The sequence below is a fragment of the Manihot esculenta genome, chromosome 9 (genome assembly GCF_001659605.2).
Source record: "Manihot esculenta cultivar AM560-2 chromosome 9, M.esculenta_v8, whole genome shotgun sequence".
NCBI classification, from domain to species: Eukaryota; Viridiplantae; Streptophyta; class Magnoliopsida; order Malpighiales; family Euphorbiaceae; genus Manihot; species Manihot esculenta.
In genome coordinates, this window is record NC_035169.2 from 30666274 (window position 1) to 30684600 (window position 18327).

The following is an 18327-nucleotide window of genomic DNA, read 5'->3' on the forward strand; positions in this document are numbered from 1 at the left end:
ACAAAACTACGAGGGAAAACTTGGTTGGAATAGCCAACTTGTTGATTTATAAAGTGAGAGTGAGAGAAATATGGGGTTAAGAGCTCATGACTCTTGCGATTCTCATCACTTAAATCCTTAAATTTTTCTAGAGAGTGGTATGGGACCGTGGATTTGATATGGATAATCTGTCCAAAGAAAGGTTCATTTTAGGTCATTTTGTTTTTCATTTTGTTTTCATTTTTATTTTCTTGATTTATTTATAATTTGTGATTAAATATAACTCGACACACTTCAAATTCTTAACCTTGAAAAAAGTGCCTGTTGAATTTGTAATTTATTCTTTTGATATGCGTATAATTAGTCTAGAGATAACAATGTTGTGGTAGCTAGCAGCGAAACATATATTTATATTTTAATGGTAATAATATTGAACATCAAAAAACAGAAAAAAGAGAGAATTGTGCTAAAAAAATTCCATTATTCAGGGTTCAATTTCAATTTTAGAATTGAATTTATTCAACTAAGCAAGAAACTGCAAAACAAATTATTTTAATCAAAATATATCTGGTTACCTGATTTTGCAATTACCATAAAATCTCAAACTTACTGAAGCTTACAATTCTGGTAATGAAACTATGCTGACCCCATAGGGGCATGTGGAGAATCACCAACAGAGAAGAGGGGAAGGGTTTGGGTTCAATTCAGTTAATGCAACCTAGCTGAACCTGGAAAAGGGGGAGAGAGAGGGGGGTGTGTGGTTGGGGAGAGGATGAGGAAGAAATTGGCCTTGTCTCATATTTTTATTTAGCTGTATGAGAATGTGGAATATGTCGTTGTAGCTGTTTTTATCCTTTGCATATTTGATTAACCTGTGGTTTTTGTTTTCAGCTACCTCCTCAGCAACTGGAAAATGCACTGAATAGAACTGCTGCTTTGAAAGCTCCTTTGGTTGCTCATGCTAGCCAACCAAACATCAAATCTTCACTACCTAGGTTCAAGAAGATTTGGCCTTTTTTTCACTTTGATTTTATGAAGAAGTTTTTAGATTTCCTAATTTTATTCTGGCACATGACTAGAGAATTCTCATTTCAGGTCTATTCTAGTGGTTCTGGGAATAGCTCCAGATCCACAGGCTTCAAGTCAGGCACAAACAAGTCAAACTCAAACTGGAGATGCTAGCAACTCGGATAAGGACGTGCCGGCAGAGAAATCTAAAGAATCTTCTAGTGCTAGTTGACATGCCTGAGAATTAATTATTACTGGATCAGAAAATTTTGCCTCAAGGGAGTTGACAAGGTTAGTAGCTTTTGGTGCCACCAAATTTCCAGTTCTCAACTACCATGCCATCATCTTCACTCTGTAAATCAATAGGATTTCTAAGAACCAAAGGTAGCCCCGTGTTGTATTATACCCCTAACTGCTTATACATCAGAATACCATTAAATGGAATTGCTGCCTTAGCTGAAGATTTTTGACAATCAGGAAAAGATGTTAGGAAAGCTTTCTAGATGAAGCAAAAGCATGTAGTTAGTGAAATTTTGTTAGTTGAATGAAAAATGACTCTTAGTTGTGTATTTTTCTTTTCTCTTCAATATCATTTCTTCTAAGACATATGTTACTTAGTAGATGTATATTGATTTAATCAAGTATTTCCGATTTGGTTGATGATTTCTGCAAGGTAGTAAACTTACCCCATCATTATTGTAATCAAGAATTTTTCTTTTGAGTTTGGTTATTCTCTCCTTGTTGATTCATTTGAATGTTGAACGAGTTTGTACACCTTGTTATCCCATCAGAATTTAGATTGATGTTCTGTTACTATTTAGTCCCTTATTGGAAAATTTATTAGTTGATTGGTTATTTTTATAAAAAAATTTATTAATTAATCTTTTTGTACCGAGTTATTTTAGACTTTTTATAAAATTTAATAGTAAAATTAACGAAACGAAGAATTGAAGCCAAAATTTTTAATGAAGAAAAAAAGAAAAATATTGTTGATCTTGCGTTGCATTGCTTTATCAATACAATACAATGTTATAGAAAACTCTATTAGTTTTTATAATTCTCAAAACATAATTTTAAGAGGTTTCAATCTCATGGAAATTTCACTTACTGATTTATCATATTTTCCTAAAAGAATTCATCAAATCGGAAAGGTATTAAGGTAATAAATTTGTTATTAAATAATAAAATTTATAAAAATAAAAAACATAAATATGTAAGAGAAATATATATATAAAATGTGAAGTCTTCTTCAATTAGGCTTCTGTAATTAAATTTGCAACAAATTGATAACTCCTGCTTTTTAAAGTCTGAGCAATAAGCACTCACAGCATATAGTCTGATGGCAAGTGTATATAAATAAATTTAATAGATTCTACTCTTCCTATTTCTATTTAAAAAATAAAATGTATAAGTAATAAATACTTTTAAGCTAATGCCATCCAAAATTACTAATATGAATTAAAGTCACGTGGTCTCACTTGAAAATAATTTAAAAAATGTCTAAATTAATAATTTCTTTTACTTTTTAAAATTTATAAATTTTTCATGCCATAATTTTTAATTTTTTGAAATAAACATTGGGGTTATTCTGCCATAATTTTTAACTATTTGAAAAAAATTGAAAATTCCAAAGCAAGAGAGAACATAAAGTCGGGGGCTCAAATCATATATCCATATGATCAAAATAAGTGAAAGGAAGATCAACATCATGACTACAATAAATAGTTGATAACGAAAGTAACTTTCAAAATATTAAAAAAAAGACAAATCACTAGAACTTCAAAATAAAGATGAAGTTTGCATTAATAAGTTTTCATTTATTTACGTTGAAATCGTCTTTACGGCTAAGAAATTTCGAGTTTGAACTTTCAATTGAAGCTAATTGATAAAAAAAAAAAAAAAAAGTTTACAAGTGAAACTGTAACAAATGTTTTGTGTTGTTTATTCTGAAAATGGTGGTAGCGAGAGATTGAGGGTTAAGAAAGAGTATGGATGAAGCTCGCTGATGAGAATTTAAGAGAAGGATGTCAGTGTTATTGGATTTGTGAGAAGGTGGCGATAGTGTGTGGTCGGTGTTATAGTGGAAATAGATATGATGATGCAGCTACAAATAAGGGAGAGTAAGGATAAGGCTTGATAGAAGAAGTTGAAGGGCTTGATGGTGAGAAGCTGACACGGGAATGTGAAAGGAAGAATCACATGAATAAGGGAAGGTTACAAATAGGAAATATAGAGTTAAGGTTTAATTCCAAAAGGCTATAATAAATAGACTTTCAGGTATAAGAAAAATAAGCTATACAAAACATAAAATAAGATAAAAGTCTAAACCCATTTCAATCCACTCAAAACTCTACCTTGCAGGAGGCTAGAGGACTTTCGTCAGCTACTGCTTGGGACATACTGTAAAGGAGGTTAACAAGTTGCCAAAGGAGAAGAAAGAGCATCTTGGAGCACCAGACTTTTAGATCTAAAGCCAAAGCAGATCCTGAATGAACCGCAGAGATGATAATAGAACCCCAAGATTCTTTACATCCAAGTTAGGGGACCTTTCCATAGCCAAAATTGAATTACTGCATACTGAAACACAAGCAGCATTGGGGCCGAGAATAGCCCAACTTTTATCGGTACCTAAAAAGGAGTTATCTTTACAGAAGCAACTAAGACCACAACCTACATGCAACTGACCCAGCATAAATAAGAACCAAAGCCATTTACCCAAACACAGCAAATCAAAGGATTTCCATCCTTGATAACTATAGATATGCTACAAACAAAAAGAAGAATTTATTTATTTACATAATCTCACTCATCCCCTACGCCGGTATTCTCTTATAAGATAATAAAATTAAAAATTAAATATATTTTAAATCATATGTGAACACGATATAAAATAGAAATACACTTGTTAGCCTTCTCTACTCACATTCAATTGACCGTTTGAAAAAATATCAAGTATGATTTTGGAGATCAAATTACAATTTTTTTATGATGAAATTTTTCAAAAATAAAATTAAAAAATATTAATAGTAAGTTAAGGTTAATTTTTTATAATTTTTTTATTTGTTTTAAAGGATGTCTGTAGCCACAAGATATTTTATTCTTTAGATGGATTGATTAATTTCTTTCTAATTTGTGAATAATTTCTTTCTTTCCAATTTGTGAAACTTTGCCTGAATTAATTTAATTTAAAAACTTTCTAAACAAATGCAAAACCTCACTAAATTTTGTGTTTCTGCCTATTATTATTATTATTATTATTATTATTATTATTATAATATCGTAGCCCATTAATAAAACGGATCCAACCCACTAATAAGCGTAAAAGCAAACCAGTTATAAAGGAACAGTGAGATTACTGCCGGAGCAAACTTCCGGTGGCAGGAGGAGAAGAAGAAGAAGAAGAAGAAGAAGGAGAAGGGGAGGAGAAGAATGGGCGTCGACTACTATAGAATTTTACAGGTAGACCGGAATGGAAAAGACGATGATTTGAAGAAAGCTTACCGTAAACTCGCTATGAAATGGCATCCCGATAAGAACCCTAAGAATAAGAAAGAAGCTGAAGCTAAGTTCAAGCAAATCTCCGAAGCCTATGATGTAAATAATCTCTCATTTCCCCTAATCTTATCTGTCACTATTTGTCTACTAGTCAAAAACCCAGAAAGAATTGGGAAATAAAATCCAATTTTTTTGCCTTTTCATGATTTATATTTTGTTCACTTGTTGTTTAAGTGCAGGTTTTAAGCGATCCACAAAAGCGGGCTGTTTATGATCAGTATGGAGAGGAGGGTTTGAAGGGGCAGGTGCCGCCGCCGGGTGCTTCCGGGTTTGGACACGAAGGGGGTTCCACGACGTTCCGGTTCAATCCTCGGAGTGCGGATGATATATTCTCTGAGATTTTTGGATTTTCGAGCCCGTTTGGTGGGATGGGTGACATGGGTGGCCCCCGCGCCACCACGTCAGGTTTTCCAAGAGGTATGTTTGGGGACGATATCTTCTCCTCATTTAGGAGCGCAGCCGGAGAGAGCTCTAATATGCTCCGTAAAGGGGCTGCCATAGAACGGACGTTGCCGTGTAGTTTGGAGGATCTGTACAAGGGAACTACTAAGAAGATGAAGATTTCCAGGGATGTTACTGATTCTACTGGGTAAGCTTGTTACTTTTTCTCTAACACTACATTTCGTAATGCTCTTTTTTCCCCGGACACTTGACAGTTTGGCGGAGGGTACATGCATTTTGGGTTTGTGAATTTTATGACTTGTTGAAAATACCTTGGCTTTAAATTCTAAATTTAATAAGTTATCTTTCCCACATTAACCATTACTTTTTTGAGGTGGATTTTCATGAGTAGGGATTAACTCATTCATTGTTCTTATCCAGAAGGCATTATGTGATTAGGCTGAACACTAGGGGTTAACATGCCAATTCTATGGGCCAAGTCATTGGTTCAATACTTGAAAGGTGAATTCATACAATGCAAGTGGCTTGTAGCCATCAGACTTTGCTGAGTCACATAATTGCAACTGCATCTACCCTCTTACATTTATACAATATGGGCTATGAACTGAGTGAAATTTTAGTTAAAACTACTGGTGTACCGTCCTTAGACTTTATGAGATTGGGATCTTAGTAGATATTAATTGCAATCTTGCTTTGTTAAATTTAGTCTTTGATACTCCAACTCTTCATTTTACCATGCTGTACCTGTGTAGACACGACGCTTTGTGAGATACGGCATAGAATGTGTCCGACGCATATTCGTGCACTCAGACATTTGATGACATATTTATGCATAGTTAATAGAACATTCTTGTACATATACTTTTGTACATATATTTGAGTGACATATTTATGCATAACTAATAGAGCATTCTTTTCTTTCAAATTGAAGGGCATAGATGAAATTAATTATTTAATTGTAATTGATCATCCATTTAGACTATAATTATTAGTTTATTACTATATAACTTTTTTTTTAATTCTAGTTTATTTTATATAACATAGCGTATCCAAACATCCGTGTGTAAACTTAGATCCATATCCCTGTATTTTCTATTTAGAAAGTTGACAAGTGAGACATAGTGATATACACCTATTTTGGACACCTGTATCCGAGTCCAAGTAACATAGAATTTAGTTCCTTTAATGGTTAGGTCCTTTGGTGCTTATCTTGTCAATATTAAGTATTTAATCTATAGTTGCTATATGTGTAGGAATTGCAATAGAAACTAGGTGGATATGGTGTTTTATGTTGTGATGTTTTTTAGTCTGATTACCAGGTGTTATCACACAAGTCACAAGTGCCTTGATTATTGACAAAATAACAATTCTTAAATAAGCAGAATATGGGAGCCTGAAATCTTTTCTTTTTAATATCCATCACTAGTAGCTAATGGTTTTGTTGGCCATGTGATATATGAATGGTTTTAGTTTTGACTTTCTGATGCAGGAGCAGAAAAATTTAGAATAATTTCTCGTCATATTACTTTTTCTTCCCATTCTTCACTTTCCTTTTGCATGTTGTATAGGGATCATATCTTTACATCTATCCATAATGGTTTTTATTCCATTGAGAAAAAGTCATGGATTTATGTTCTCTGTTTACCAGTCCAAATCCGCTGAACATGTCCAACATGTGCTTAAAGGATGATTGACACCTCAATGTGTGTTACAATTTCTTATGTCTGGATAGAAAGTGACCTTTATCCTCTTGGAAGGTTCCTTTATTCACTTACAAGCTTTATTTATTTATTTATTTATTTCGTAGTCCGACTTATCATTTTACCATGCCATACCATACCCGTGTCGACACGACCCTTCATGGGATTTGACATAGAATATGTGTCCAACACATATTCGTGCACTCGGACACTTGAGTGATATATTTATGCATAGTTAATAGAGCATTCTTGTACATGCACTTGAGTGACATATTTATGCATAGTTAATAGAGCATTTTTTTTCTCTCAAGATGAAGAGCATGTATTTAGAAAAAATTAGGTATTTAGTTGTATTTTGAATGATTTTTTTGGTTGTAATTGATCATCCATTTACACTATAATTATTAGTTTGTTACTATATAACTTTTTATTTTTTTATTCTAGTTTATTTTATATAACATAACGTATTCAAGCATCCATGACTAAACTTATATCCATATCTCCGTATTTTCTATTTAGAAAGTTGACAAGTTAGACATAGTGATATACACTCATTTTGGACACTCGTATCTGTGTCCAAGTAACTTAGATTTATTTATTTTGGTTCGGTAATTTATGTGAATATTATTTGGACTTGATCCTCAATGTTTTGGTTGTTGTTTGACATGCCCGAAGAGATGAGGGTGCTAGTAATGATAACCATCCTTAGCGTCTATGAATATATCATACTTGTTTGCAATTCAATAAATCATCACAGATGTGAGAGATATATATGGTTTAGTGTTTGGAGAACTTGCAGAATTGCTGGATTTTCTTTTCTTTTTACGGGAGAAGTGTCTTGGTGTTGGATCAAGGCCCTTGCCCAAACTACCATTGTTGGTGTACAAAGTTGACTAATCCTAATGGATGAATTGTCGGATGTATGAGGCATGGTCTACCATGTCTTTGTATGAGAAACTTTGAAATGGGGTGAAATTGTCTGTTGATAGTATGAAAGGTTTTGTCGCCTGGATAGTCCCTTATGTTAAGTTGTTCTTCTACCTTTTGGGTCTCCAGATATCTTTTCCTTGAAAATTGGTTTTCTAGCTGAGTCATTATTTTCCTTAGGTTTCTTTTGTTATTTATATTAGTCAAGGAAGAAGGACATTGAGGTCTATTAGGTGAATGCCTATCATGAAATCTTCCCTTGGTCCTTGTTGGAACTGAACAACAGTCGCCAGCGTATTCAAGCTTTTGTGCATAATACTAAAGGCTATTTGTGTTTGTTGGATGAAATTTTTGAAGGATTTGTTCCTAATAGTCAATGGAATGAATACTGAGGTTTGTTAGGTGAATGTTTACCATAAAAATTCTCTTGCTGATGTAAAGCACTATTTTTTCAAGCTATTAGTAATGTGCGAGGATATTCATATGCAAAAAAATGCTTTATTTTTAACCTTTTAAAGGAAAGAGAAAGGACAATTCTAATGGTTTTAGATTTTCTTGGTGATTAGGTGCTTTGAAGTATAATTAAAAGGATGCATTTCTTGAATTCAAACATCTTCTTCTGTGCAAACTCCCAACTTATTTTTCCTCTCCATTTAGATGTTTATTACTGTCAAATCCACATCTGCTGATATTATTATCTTCCTATCTATTTATACCTTTCCCGTGGTTCCTTGTACTGTCTCCACTCTCCTAATGCTTGGCTTTCTGGGACACAAATGTGACCAAATAGATGAGATTCTGTTTGGTGACGAGCCTGTTATAGTTCTTGTTGTGATACTGTTGGCTTTACCATCTGTCTATGATGAAGATTTGGATTCATCTAGCTTGTGATAATCACAGTCACAGGTATTCATGGAGTTTTCTTTGTTATGGAGCATTATTTTCTTTTCTTTTTTTTGGGCCAAGTTGAATACGCATAATCTTTTTATTTTTTTATCCTTGTTAGCTGGTAACACTGGGTAAAATGGAATAATTTTCTTATAGAATGATAAAATACTGGAGCTAATATATTAAGATATGATGAGGATCTATGATGTCAATTGGTTTGATCAAGTTAGATGTCTAAAACTAATAAAAAAACTATTTAATTCTTCTATTGATATTTTGGTCTTTTGTGAATCCATAGTGTTTGAACTGCTGTCCCATCTAGGTACAAGAAAAGTGTGTCCATGGATTCTTTTTACCTTTTTTTTTGTGTTTTCATTTTTGCATTTGTTGGTATTAATTCTACATCTTTCTTTTGCTCGCACTGCCAGTAGAACTTACATCCTACATGATAGATGTAACGGGAAGCTTGTTTGGGTTTTGGAATTAAGAAAAAGAAGAAACTAGATTGAAGGGAAGAAGAGATTTGAGAGGCAAAAGAGAGAAGAGAGAAAGAGAATTTTCAGAGGAATAGGTAATTTCTGTATTGAATTCTTGAATGAATCATGTAATACATTTTCTCTCTTATTTATACAATCTACAACTGATTTCCCTCCTGTTCTAACTGTTTTCTCTCCAATTCCCACAAATAGCTGCTCACACTACTTCCCGCCAACTTGTTTAGTCAATATCCTCTCCAATAACCTTCTTTCCCTCTTTTTTTAAATCTTTTCCTCCTATATGTAACAATTCATCCTCCATTAGAACCTTCTTGCCCCCAAGAAGTTTGAAAATCTGGAAACTGAGATTGAAGGAAACTCTGATCTTCCCATGTGGCATCTTTCTCTGTAAGATTAGTTCATTTGATGAGTCCTTGCAACACAGGCATGTCCCCCCTAATTACAGTTCTTGTTTTCAACAAAGATTTAGGTGCTACTATCCAGGTAGAGTCTTCCTCAGTCACAGGTAGTTCCTGGATTGGTGTAATGTTGTCTTCAAATTTCTTCTTCAGTAATGAAACATGAAATACTGGATGTACTGAAGAAGAAGCAGGAAGTTCCAGCTTGTAGGCTACTGTCCCCACCTTTGCTACCACCTTGTAAGGCCCATAATATTTAGCAGAAAATTTAAGAGACTTTCGGACTGCTACTGAAGTCTGTCTATAGGGTTGTAATTTGTGATATACCCAATCCCCTACCTCAAATGATCTCTCAATTCTCTTCTTGTTACACTGATGCTTCATTTTGTTCTGAGCTTGACTGAGAGTTTCCCATAATAGAGCATTAACATTCTGCCTGGTGGTGAATTTATTAGCCACAGACCCTACAGAAATATCTGAGAGGGGAAGTATAGGCAATTGAGATGGATTAAATCCATACAATGCTTTGAAAGGTGTCATCTTAATAGCACTATGATAAGCACTATTATATCAAAACTCAGCCAGAGACAACCATTTACACCAGTTAGTAGGCTTCAAATATGCAAAACACCTCAAATGCCCTTCAATACATTGATTAAGCCTTTCCGCCTGCCCATCTGACTGAGGATGATAAGCAGAGCTGTAACACAATTTGACTCCCTGAGAGCTTAAAAAACTCCTTCCAAAACAAGCTTATGAACAATTTGTCTAGATCAGAGACTATTGTTTAAGGGGCTCATGCAATTTAAAAATAGAGTCCATGAAAAGTTTAGCAACAGTTGCAGTTGAACAAGGGTGAGAGCGCCAAGAAGTGATCATGTTTTGTAAATCTCTGCAAATGACTACTAGTATAGTATCTTTACCAGCAGACTTTGGTAGTTGTTCAATAAAGTCCATTGAGATGTGCTTCCAAGGCTGGTCCAGAATAGGGAGAGGTTGCAATAATCCTGGCAAACCACAAGTTTCTCTCATGCACCTTGTACACACTTCACATTTTTGGACCCAGCTCATGACATCACTTAACATTCTTGGCCAGTAGAAATGTTTCTAGAGTCTGAGGTAAGTGGGCTCAACTCCAGAATGCCCTCCAATAGCTGAGTCATGGTATGGCTGCAATAAATTTGCCCTGAGAGCAGTACAATTGCCCACATACTTCCTGTCCTTGTATAACAGTACTCCATTTCTTATAGAATATTCTGAGTGAAAATCAGGACTAATAGCTATCTGAGTGAACAGTTCAGTAGCCTTAGTGTCGCCTTCATAACTAGCAGTCACAGCTTCCATCCAAACTGGTTTGCTCACAGATACAGCAGCAGCTACAGAGGCTTGCATACCAGGTCTTCTAGACAAGGCACCTGCCACTTTGTTTTCTACCCTTTTTCTGTAGAGAATCTTATAGTTCAAGCCTAACAATCTGGCAATCCCTTTCTGCTGTAAGTTTGTGTAACCTTTGCTGTAGCAAGTATTTTATACTCATGATCAATTTTGATGATGAAAGTGCCTTGCTCAAGGTAATGTCTCCATTTAGAGACAGCAAAGGTAATAGCCAAGAGCTCCTTCTCATAAAGAGAAAAAGCTTGGTTGCGAGGCCCAAAAGCTTTAGAAATATATGCAATGGGGTGTCCATCTTGTTGCAATACTGCTTCCATGCCTTGACTGCTTGCATCAGTCTCTATGTCCTCAACTTTTCAAAAGCCTTTTGTGCAGCATCACCCATCCAACCCTTGTAAGCAAATCCGTTAATGGCTTGCTAATTAAACCATAATGATACACAAATTTCCAATAATAACCACATGAACCCATAAAATTTCTTAGCTCTTTAACTGAAGGAGTAGGCCACTCAACCATGGCTTGGACTTTCTTTGAATCAGTTGCCACCCCCTTACAAGAAATTATGTGACCAAGATATTCCACTTCCAAAACCCCAAAATAACACTTAGACATTTTTACAAATAAGTGCTACTGCTGCAAGCCTTGAAACACAACTTCTAAGTATTGTAAATGAGCCTCCATGTTAGGACTATAAACCTATATCATCAAAGAAAACAAGGACAAAATGTCTGAGAAAGGGCTGGCATATATGTGTTCATAAGGGCTTGGAAGGTTGTTGGGGCATTTGTTAGTCTAAAGGGCATTACAGTAAATTCATAATGCCCATAGTGAGTCCTAAATGTGGTCTTAGGTATGTCTGGTGGTTCCATTCTAATCTGATGGTACTTGGCCCTGAGATCAAGTTTGGAAAAAATTGTAGCACCGTGGAGCTCATCAAGTAGATCATCAATCACTCCTTAATGGTTTGGTAATTAAGCTTGCTATAATCAACAAAAAACCTCAAACTACCATCTTTTTTCTTAACAAGTAGGACAGGAGATGAGTATGGGCTGTTACTTGGCTGGATTACTTTATTGGACAACATCTCAGTTGGAAGCTTCTCAATTTCAGCTTTTTGAAAATGGGGGTATTTGTAAGGTCTTACATTAATTGATTTGATCGAGGCTGGTAATGGAATGGAATGGTTGTGGGTTCTAAAGAGTGGTAGTGTTTTAGGTTCCTCAAAAGATATAGCTATACTTGAACATGATCCCTGTTTGGACTAGCTGAGATGACCCTTCTTTCCCTTCATATTGATACAGGAGAGGTGTTTGGAAATTACCACCTTGTTTCTACATAAGTTTTTGGAAGCTATCACAAGCTTGCAAGCTAGGTTTAACACTGTCAGTCAATCCTTGCAAGATTAATATTCTACCATCCTTACTGAATATAACCCTGGAGGACTCGAAATCAAACATCACAGAGTTAAAACCCTTCATCCAATCTACTCCCAGTATCATGTGGAAGGTTCCCAACTCCAACACCTTCAAATCAAATGAAAATTCATGCTGCTGTATTTTCCAAGAAAATCCCTCACAAATACTATTACAAGCAACCTTTCTCCCATCAGCTACTGTCACCGAAATCGCTGTGGCCGGAGTTGATGACAGCTTCAATTTCCTTGCCACTGTCATATCGAGGAAGCTATGTGTACCATCACTATCGATTGAAATTATCAGCTCCCTATTTTTATATTTCCCCATCATCCTTATTGTTTCATCCCCCTGACTTCCCTCTAAGGCATGGATTGAGAGAGTCATATTTTCCATATCCTCTGTAATTTCAGTGCTGCTATGATCCTCCCCAACTATATCCTTTGTCCCTCCATTCTCCTCTCCATCATCATCCCAAACTTCACTCCCCTGTATTGCCATCAAATTCTTAGGCTTACAATGATGCTCAGGAAAACATTTATCCCCATATTTAAAACAGGGTTTGGGTGGTCTAGAGATAGGGTTAACAAGCTGTGATTGTGTTTTGGGATTACTTTGGTTTACAGAACTTCGGCTGAGAGCTTTGAGAATTGGTCTTTTGGGCTGTTTGAGAAGCTTTGGTATCTGGGCCTACAATTTTGGAAGAAAGAGCAGGGTTGGAGTATGAAAGATAAGGTTTTGGGAAATATGAGGTAGTATTAGGATAAGTGGAATTTCTATATGCATTAGTAAATGTCTTCAGTAAAATTTTGAGTTTTCTTGGGATTTGACACCAACTGCTCTTGGAATCTTGCTATTTCAAAGGCATGAGACAGGGTTGTGGGTCTAATCATTCTTAACATGGGTCTAATCTCATCCTTCAGCCCTCCTATGGGTCTAATCATTCTTAACATGAATCTAATCTCATCCTTCAGCCCTCCTATGGGTCTAATCATTCTTAACATGGATCTAATCTCATCCTTCAGCCCTCCTATGAACACAGATAAGAAGTATGCTTTCCTAAGGTGGGGCATAACCCTTTCCATATGCACCCTTGTTCTTCAAATTTATCCTGGTACTCCTCTACTGACCCATCCTGTCTTATTTTTATAAACTCCTCCATTACGTCCTCTAACCTCGGTCCCCAAATCTGCCATATAATCCATTTTCAAAATCTTCCCAACTATGCCCTACATCATCCCTGAACCAATTTTGGTACCAGGTATCAGCCCTATCCATCAAAAACAAGCTAGCAATGCCCACCCTCTGATCTCGAGGCACTTTAAACATCTCAAAATATTTCTCACACTTTCTCGATCAACTTTTAGGTTCTTTTCCTTCAAAAGCAATTAATTCTATCGTAGGCAAGACAGATTCAAGATTGGAAACATTATTTGCCAAGGGCAATTCCTTAGGACTGGGCAGAATTCCGGCACTTGCTCTACCCTCTGTTCTACTGGCGCCAGCACCACTGCTAGTGGAGTCTCTATTATTCCTTTCTGCTAGATCGCAAGCCATAAGAGCTCTAACTTATACCATGTCCGTCTTATTGGAGGATTTCAGAATTCCCCCTTTTACTGCTTCTAACTCTTTTTCTAGCTTCGCGATGCGGTGCATTTGCACCAAATGCAGTTGTTCCTCCAATTCATTAACCCTAACCATATCTTGGCTAACTATCACCGATCTGGTTATTGATTGCGACACCCGATCCACTGGATTTCCTTAATTTCCTCACGGAACCTGGCTCTAATACCAAATTGTAATGGGAAGCTTGTTTAGGTTTTGGAATTAAGAAAAAGAATAAATTGGATTGAAGGGAATAAGAGATTTGAGAGGGAGAAGAGAGAAAGAAGAATTTGGAGAGAGAGAGAGAAAAGAATTTTTAGAGAAATAGGTAATTTTTTGTATTAAATTCTTAAATGAATCATGTGATACATTTTCTCTCTTATTTATACAATCTATAACTGTTTTCCCTCCTGTTCTAACTGTTTTCTCTCCAATTCCCACAAATAGCTGCTCACACTACTTCCCGCCAACTTGTTTAGTCAACATCCTCTCCAATAACCTTCTTTCCCTCTCTTTTTTTAAATCTTTTCCTCCTATATGTAACAATAGAATAGCCAGGTTTAAGAATAGAAAAGCAAGTGATTTGTTGTCCCATTAGCAAGATACAGGCAGGCTAGATCTATATTAAAAGACTTGTTTGTTCAACCATGAGATTTACTTGTTCCCTTTTTTTTTCTCACATAGGAGACCAACAACTGTGGAAGAAATTCTTACAATTGAGATCAAGCCAGGTTGGAAGAAAGGGACAAAAATCACTTTTCCTGAGAAGGGAAATGAACAACGAGGTGTTATACCTTCCGACTTAGTCTTCATCATTGATGAGAAGCCTCACACTGTCTTCAAAAGGGATGGAAATGATCTTATAGTTACTCAGAAGGTGTCTCTTGTAGAAGCTCTAACAGGGTACACAGCTCAGGTAACAACCCTTGATGGAAGGAATTTGACGATCCCCATTAACTCCATTATCAGTCCTACCTATGAAGAAGTTGTTAAAGGTGAAGGGATGCCGATTCCCAAGGAGCCTTCCAGAAAAGGGAACCTGAGGATTAAGTTTAACATAAAGTTCCCTAGCAAGCTCACCGTGGAGCAGAAAGCAGGGATCAAGCGATTAATATCATCATAAAAGCATGATGGTGCTCTCATTACCATCTCCCAGATCTGTGTAAGCTTGCAATGATGTTCTTTTCTAGTCTAATCCAGGAAGAAAATTTGCGTTTTCATTATTATAACAGTTATTTAGGAGTTAATTATTGTTTGCCATGCTTCATTTTTGTCATTCTTTAGCAGTGTAGTGCTGAGTGTTAATTTTTGCAAAATCACCCATTAAGCTATAATGCTCATTGTGCTGTTGGGATTTATTCTTCTGCTTTGAGGTCCTCTTTGCCCCCCCATATTTTGTTTTTGGCAACCAGCCTGAGCCAACCCCGCTAAACAGCTTGCCAATTGATGACTGAAAATTTTATGGATGTATGCAGCCTGTGAAGGACCATAAAGTGTTTGGCTATATTCTTTTTTTGTATTATAACTCGTTATGGTTTTGATAATAATTTTACGGCTTTGTTTATTTGGGAAAATTAAATTGTTTATAGACCCATGAAGTCTGTTTTCTTGTTTAGTTGTAATTATATATATATATATATATAAATCAGGGGAAAAAAAAGAACTAAAGCCTTTGTAAAAGAAACACTAGCCGCAGCGTAATCACAATACAAGAACTAGAGTTTGATTGCTTTTAAGTTTAATTCTTTTTAGAAAAAAAAAAAAAAGGAAAACAAATATTAATTCAATTATTAGAAAAAGGATCTGCTAAAATTTTTACAAGAACTTAATTGAATTTTTTTTATTCAAACAAATAGATCGAGATTGCATTATCAACTTTAGAGCAATACAAATAGCATATGTAGGATAGGATTCTTCATTCTTCACTTGAGTGTTTTTTTTCTCTCTCTCTCTCTCTCTCTCTCTCTCTAAGATAGAATTCCATTAAAAATTCCATTAAAAGCCAACTCCATGGTAACTAAGGACGACAAGTGTCCAATACAGTAAAGGCAAACTGATTGAAGCTCAAAGAAACTCTCAGGCCTGAAAGACAATTCGAGAAAAGGGCCTAACCCGGTAGTCTCAACATCCTATTCCCTTGCTCCTCTTGAGACTGTCGGTTGCCCAATGCATTACCAACCAACTAGAGCTCCGAAGAAGGCTTACTTGCAACCTACCGCTTTATTGGGAGAAGAACCCTGAGTCAAAACTCAGCCACCGTACTGGGGAAGGAGGTGTTTTGCCCCTTTTGGTGCCAGAAACAGAAAACACCACCGCATCATGGGAGAAGAGTTGCCAAATACTACATGCAACCAACAGAAACTAGTAACATCGTCCAATGGATCCCGAAGCCACGAAAAGGGAAGGAAAAGAGACTTCCACAATCGCGTCGAGAAACCACCACACAATCTAGCAAAAAATTTGTAAATCAGAAGACAACGATGAAGGAGGAAGTGCTTAAAGAATTACTGTCATTCCACCTTCTGTCGATAACAAACAGGACGCTCAAATTTGAAAAGAAAGATTAAAAAAAAAAAAAAAAAAACAAAGCAAACACAAGGTAGGATCCAAAGAAAACCTCCCTCACTTAGCTCATTTGCCACAAAAACTAAACATAAAACAAATCAAAAAATTAACTACAATCCCACTCGAATAAAGGAGGAAACCCACGTTCAGTAGGTGGACGGAGCTCACTACTCTCCTCTAAACCCTTAGAAAGAGAGTTCGAACTTCATACACCATTGAAAAACGTATTGTGAAAAGTGTTCCGTCAATTTTTTGAATTTTTCATATTTTGTTTCTTGGTTTGATGGATAATATTTTTAAAAAATATTTTTTATATTTATTAATATTTTACACACTTAAGAAAATTAAATACTTTTTAAGAACTATAACTTCCTTTTCTTTAAAAGAAGTTATTTTATACATATTGAAAATATTATTAATTTATTATATAAAAATTTATTAATATCTTTTATTTTTTAAAATTACAAATAAAATAATAAATTATTTTTTTATAAAGTATTGCACTTAAAAATGTACGTTTCACATAAAATATTTTTGACATATAAACTACTTTTTCACCGAGAAATAAAAATTTAATTTAATTAGCGATGACTAAAATCCGAAAATGAGTTTAGTCTCAAGTCAATTTGGTAAGCTTGACTTCTATTTTTTCATCCTTTTCTTTTATTCCCATTTCTTTTGTCTTTTCGGATATGTAATCATTGTCCTACATTTGTATTTTTTACCATTGATAACCTCCAGATCTTTCCTAATCCAAGAATAAGACCGGATCCAAAAGAAGGCCACAGGTTCAAAACCCATCAGATCATACGCTCGAAAGACGGCTCGACTTCACGAGTCTGGGCCAGCGACCAAGGGCAATCCGAGTCAGATACGAGCACAAGCCCAATAGAGGAATAGGCCTAATCACTCACCAACCCTGTTCGCATGCGTGTCAGGGTGAATTAAATGGCCGCCTGGAGAAGGGCTTGACACGTCCGTACGTACGGGTCTGAAGGACACAGACAGGTAACACTATAAACGTGAAGGGAGGCTCTCTCTCTCGGGGGCTTTCTCTCCTTCCTGGACTCCATTTTTATTTTCTCTCTGCAACCCTTACCCAAATATAATGCTCTAATCCATAAAATCCGACTTGAACGTCGGAGGGTCTCCACCGGGGCATCCCTGGTAGACCCCTGACCGTTTTTCCTTATTTTGCAGGTCCTTTCATCAAGTAGAACATTGAAAGACCCATTTGATGGACCCATATGATGAACCAAGAAGAAAGTCAGATCTATCATGGACCAGGAGGAGGAAAAGATTTATCAAATGGCGCCGTCTGTGGGAACGAAAGAGATTTTACTCTCTCCCAAGTTTCCAGATCCACTCATTGAGATCCACATAAGGTATAAAAGTTTGTGCGAATATCCCAAAAGAAAAGTTCACTGTGTTAAAGAATATTTTGATAGTATTTCAGATAGTCTGTTTTAATATTTATTAGATTTTATTACGGCTGATTTTTTCTTTGAAACCTGTTGAAGCAAAATTTCAGATCGAAATATTTGTTTATGAGTATAAATTTTAATCTTTTTTGTAAAAGGAAAAAAAGAATGCATAATATATATATTTGGTGAAACTGTGAGGTCGGCTGCATATACATGGTAAAGAAGTTAAAAAAAAAAGGGAAAGAAATAGCAAGAGTGGAAAGAGCTCGAGCTGCCAAAGACGTGCCGACCTGAATGAGGAAGTCGCTGGTCTGGTCGAGCTCCAACAAGTGAGGCCGTCACGACACGGAAGAAACCACAACCTTCAAGAATTAAAGCAGACACCATCAGATTCATCAATTGGCCAGGTCGGAAGAAGTAGTCGGTCTCGTATTTCTAGTCGAACGGTCAGACAGCCCTCAAAATTCGAATGCATACATCTCATCTTCCTCTTCTTCGACGTTCCCTCTGAAGCACGTGACCAAATCAAACTTTGATTCCACTGGGTTACTTCTGGTGCCCGTTTCTCACCAGCC

The 18327-nt window shown here is 35.9% G+C and overlaps 2 protein-coding genes across 4 annotated transcripts in view; both read left to right on the plus strand.

The window, feature by feature from the left end:
- The window catches only part of LOC110622332, a 29128-nt gene extending 27411 nt beyond the window's left edge, over positions 1–1717 (plus strand). For 2 of the 3 annotated variants that reach the window (XR_002489085.2, XM_021766814.2), the window contains exons 26-27: positions 871–974; positions 1075–1717. Coding sequence is in view for 1 of the 3 variants with exons in the window: in XM_021766814.2 (XP_021622506.1) it covers positions 871–974; positions 1075–1219 (249 nt within the window). In the remaining 2 variants the exon portion in view is untranslated. Of the gene's footprint in view, positions 1–870; positions 975–1074 lie in introns of those variants that run through there. The other variant, XR_002489086.2, reaches the window with a different exon arrangement.
- A 2583-nt stretch (positions 1718–4300) lies between these two features.
- On the plus strand, positions 4301–15337 carry LOC110622757 (dnaJ homolog subfamily B member 1). Its single transcript, XM_021767381.2, has 3 exons — positions 4301–4581; positions 4722–5131; positions 14448–15337. Exons 1-3 carry the CDS (start codon positions 4417–4419, stop codon positions 14884–14886), a joined length of 1014 nt encoding a protein of 337 aa, XP_021623073.1. The 5' UTR covers positions 4301–4416; the 3' UTR covers positions 14887–15337.
- Positions 15338–18327: the final 2990 nt, after the last annotated feature.

Coding starts and splice junctions, on each gene's coding strand:
- LOC110622757 (XM_021767381.2), top strand. CDS start 4,417: ATGGGCGTCGACTACTATAGAATTTTACAGGTAGACCGGAATGGAAAA. Junction 4,582..4,721: donor AAATCTCCGAAGCCTATGAT/GTAAATAATCTC, acceptor GTTTAAGTGCAG/GTTTTAAGCGATCCACAAAA. Junction 5,132..14,447: donor GATGTTACTGATTCTACTGG/GTAAGCTTGTTA, acceptor TTTCTCACATAG/GAGACCAACAACTGTGGAAG.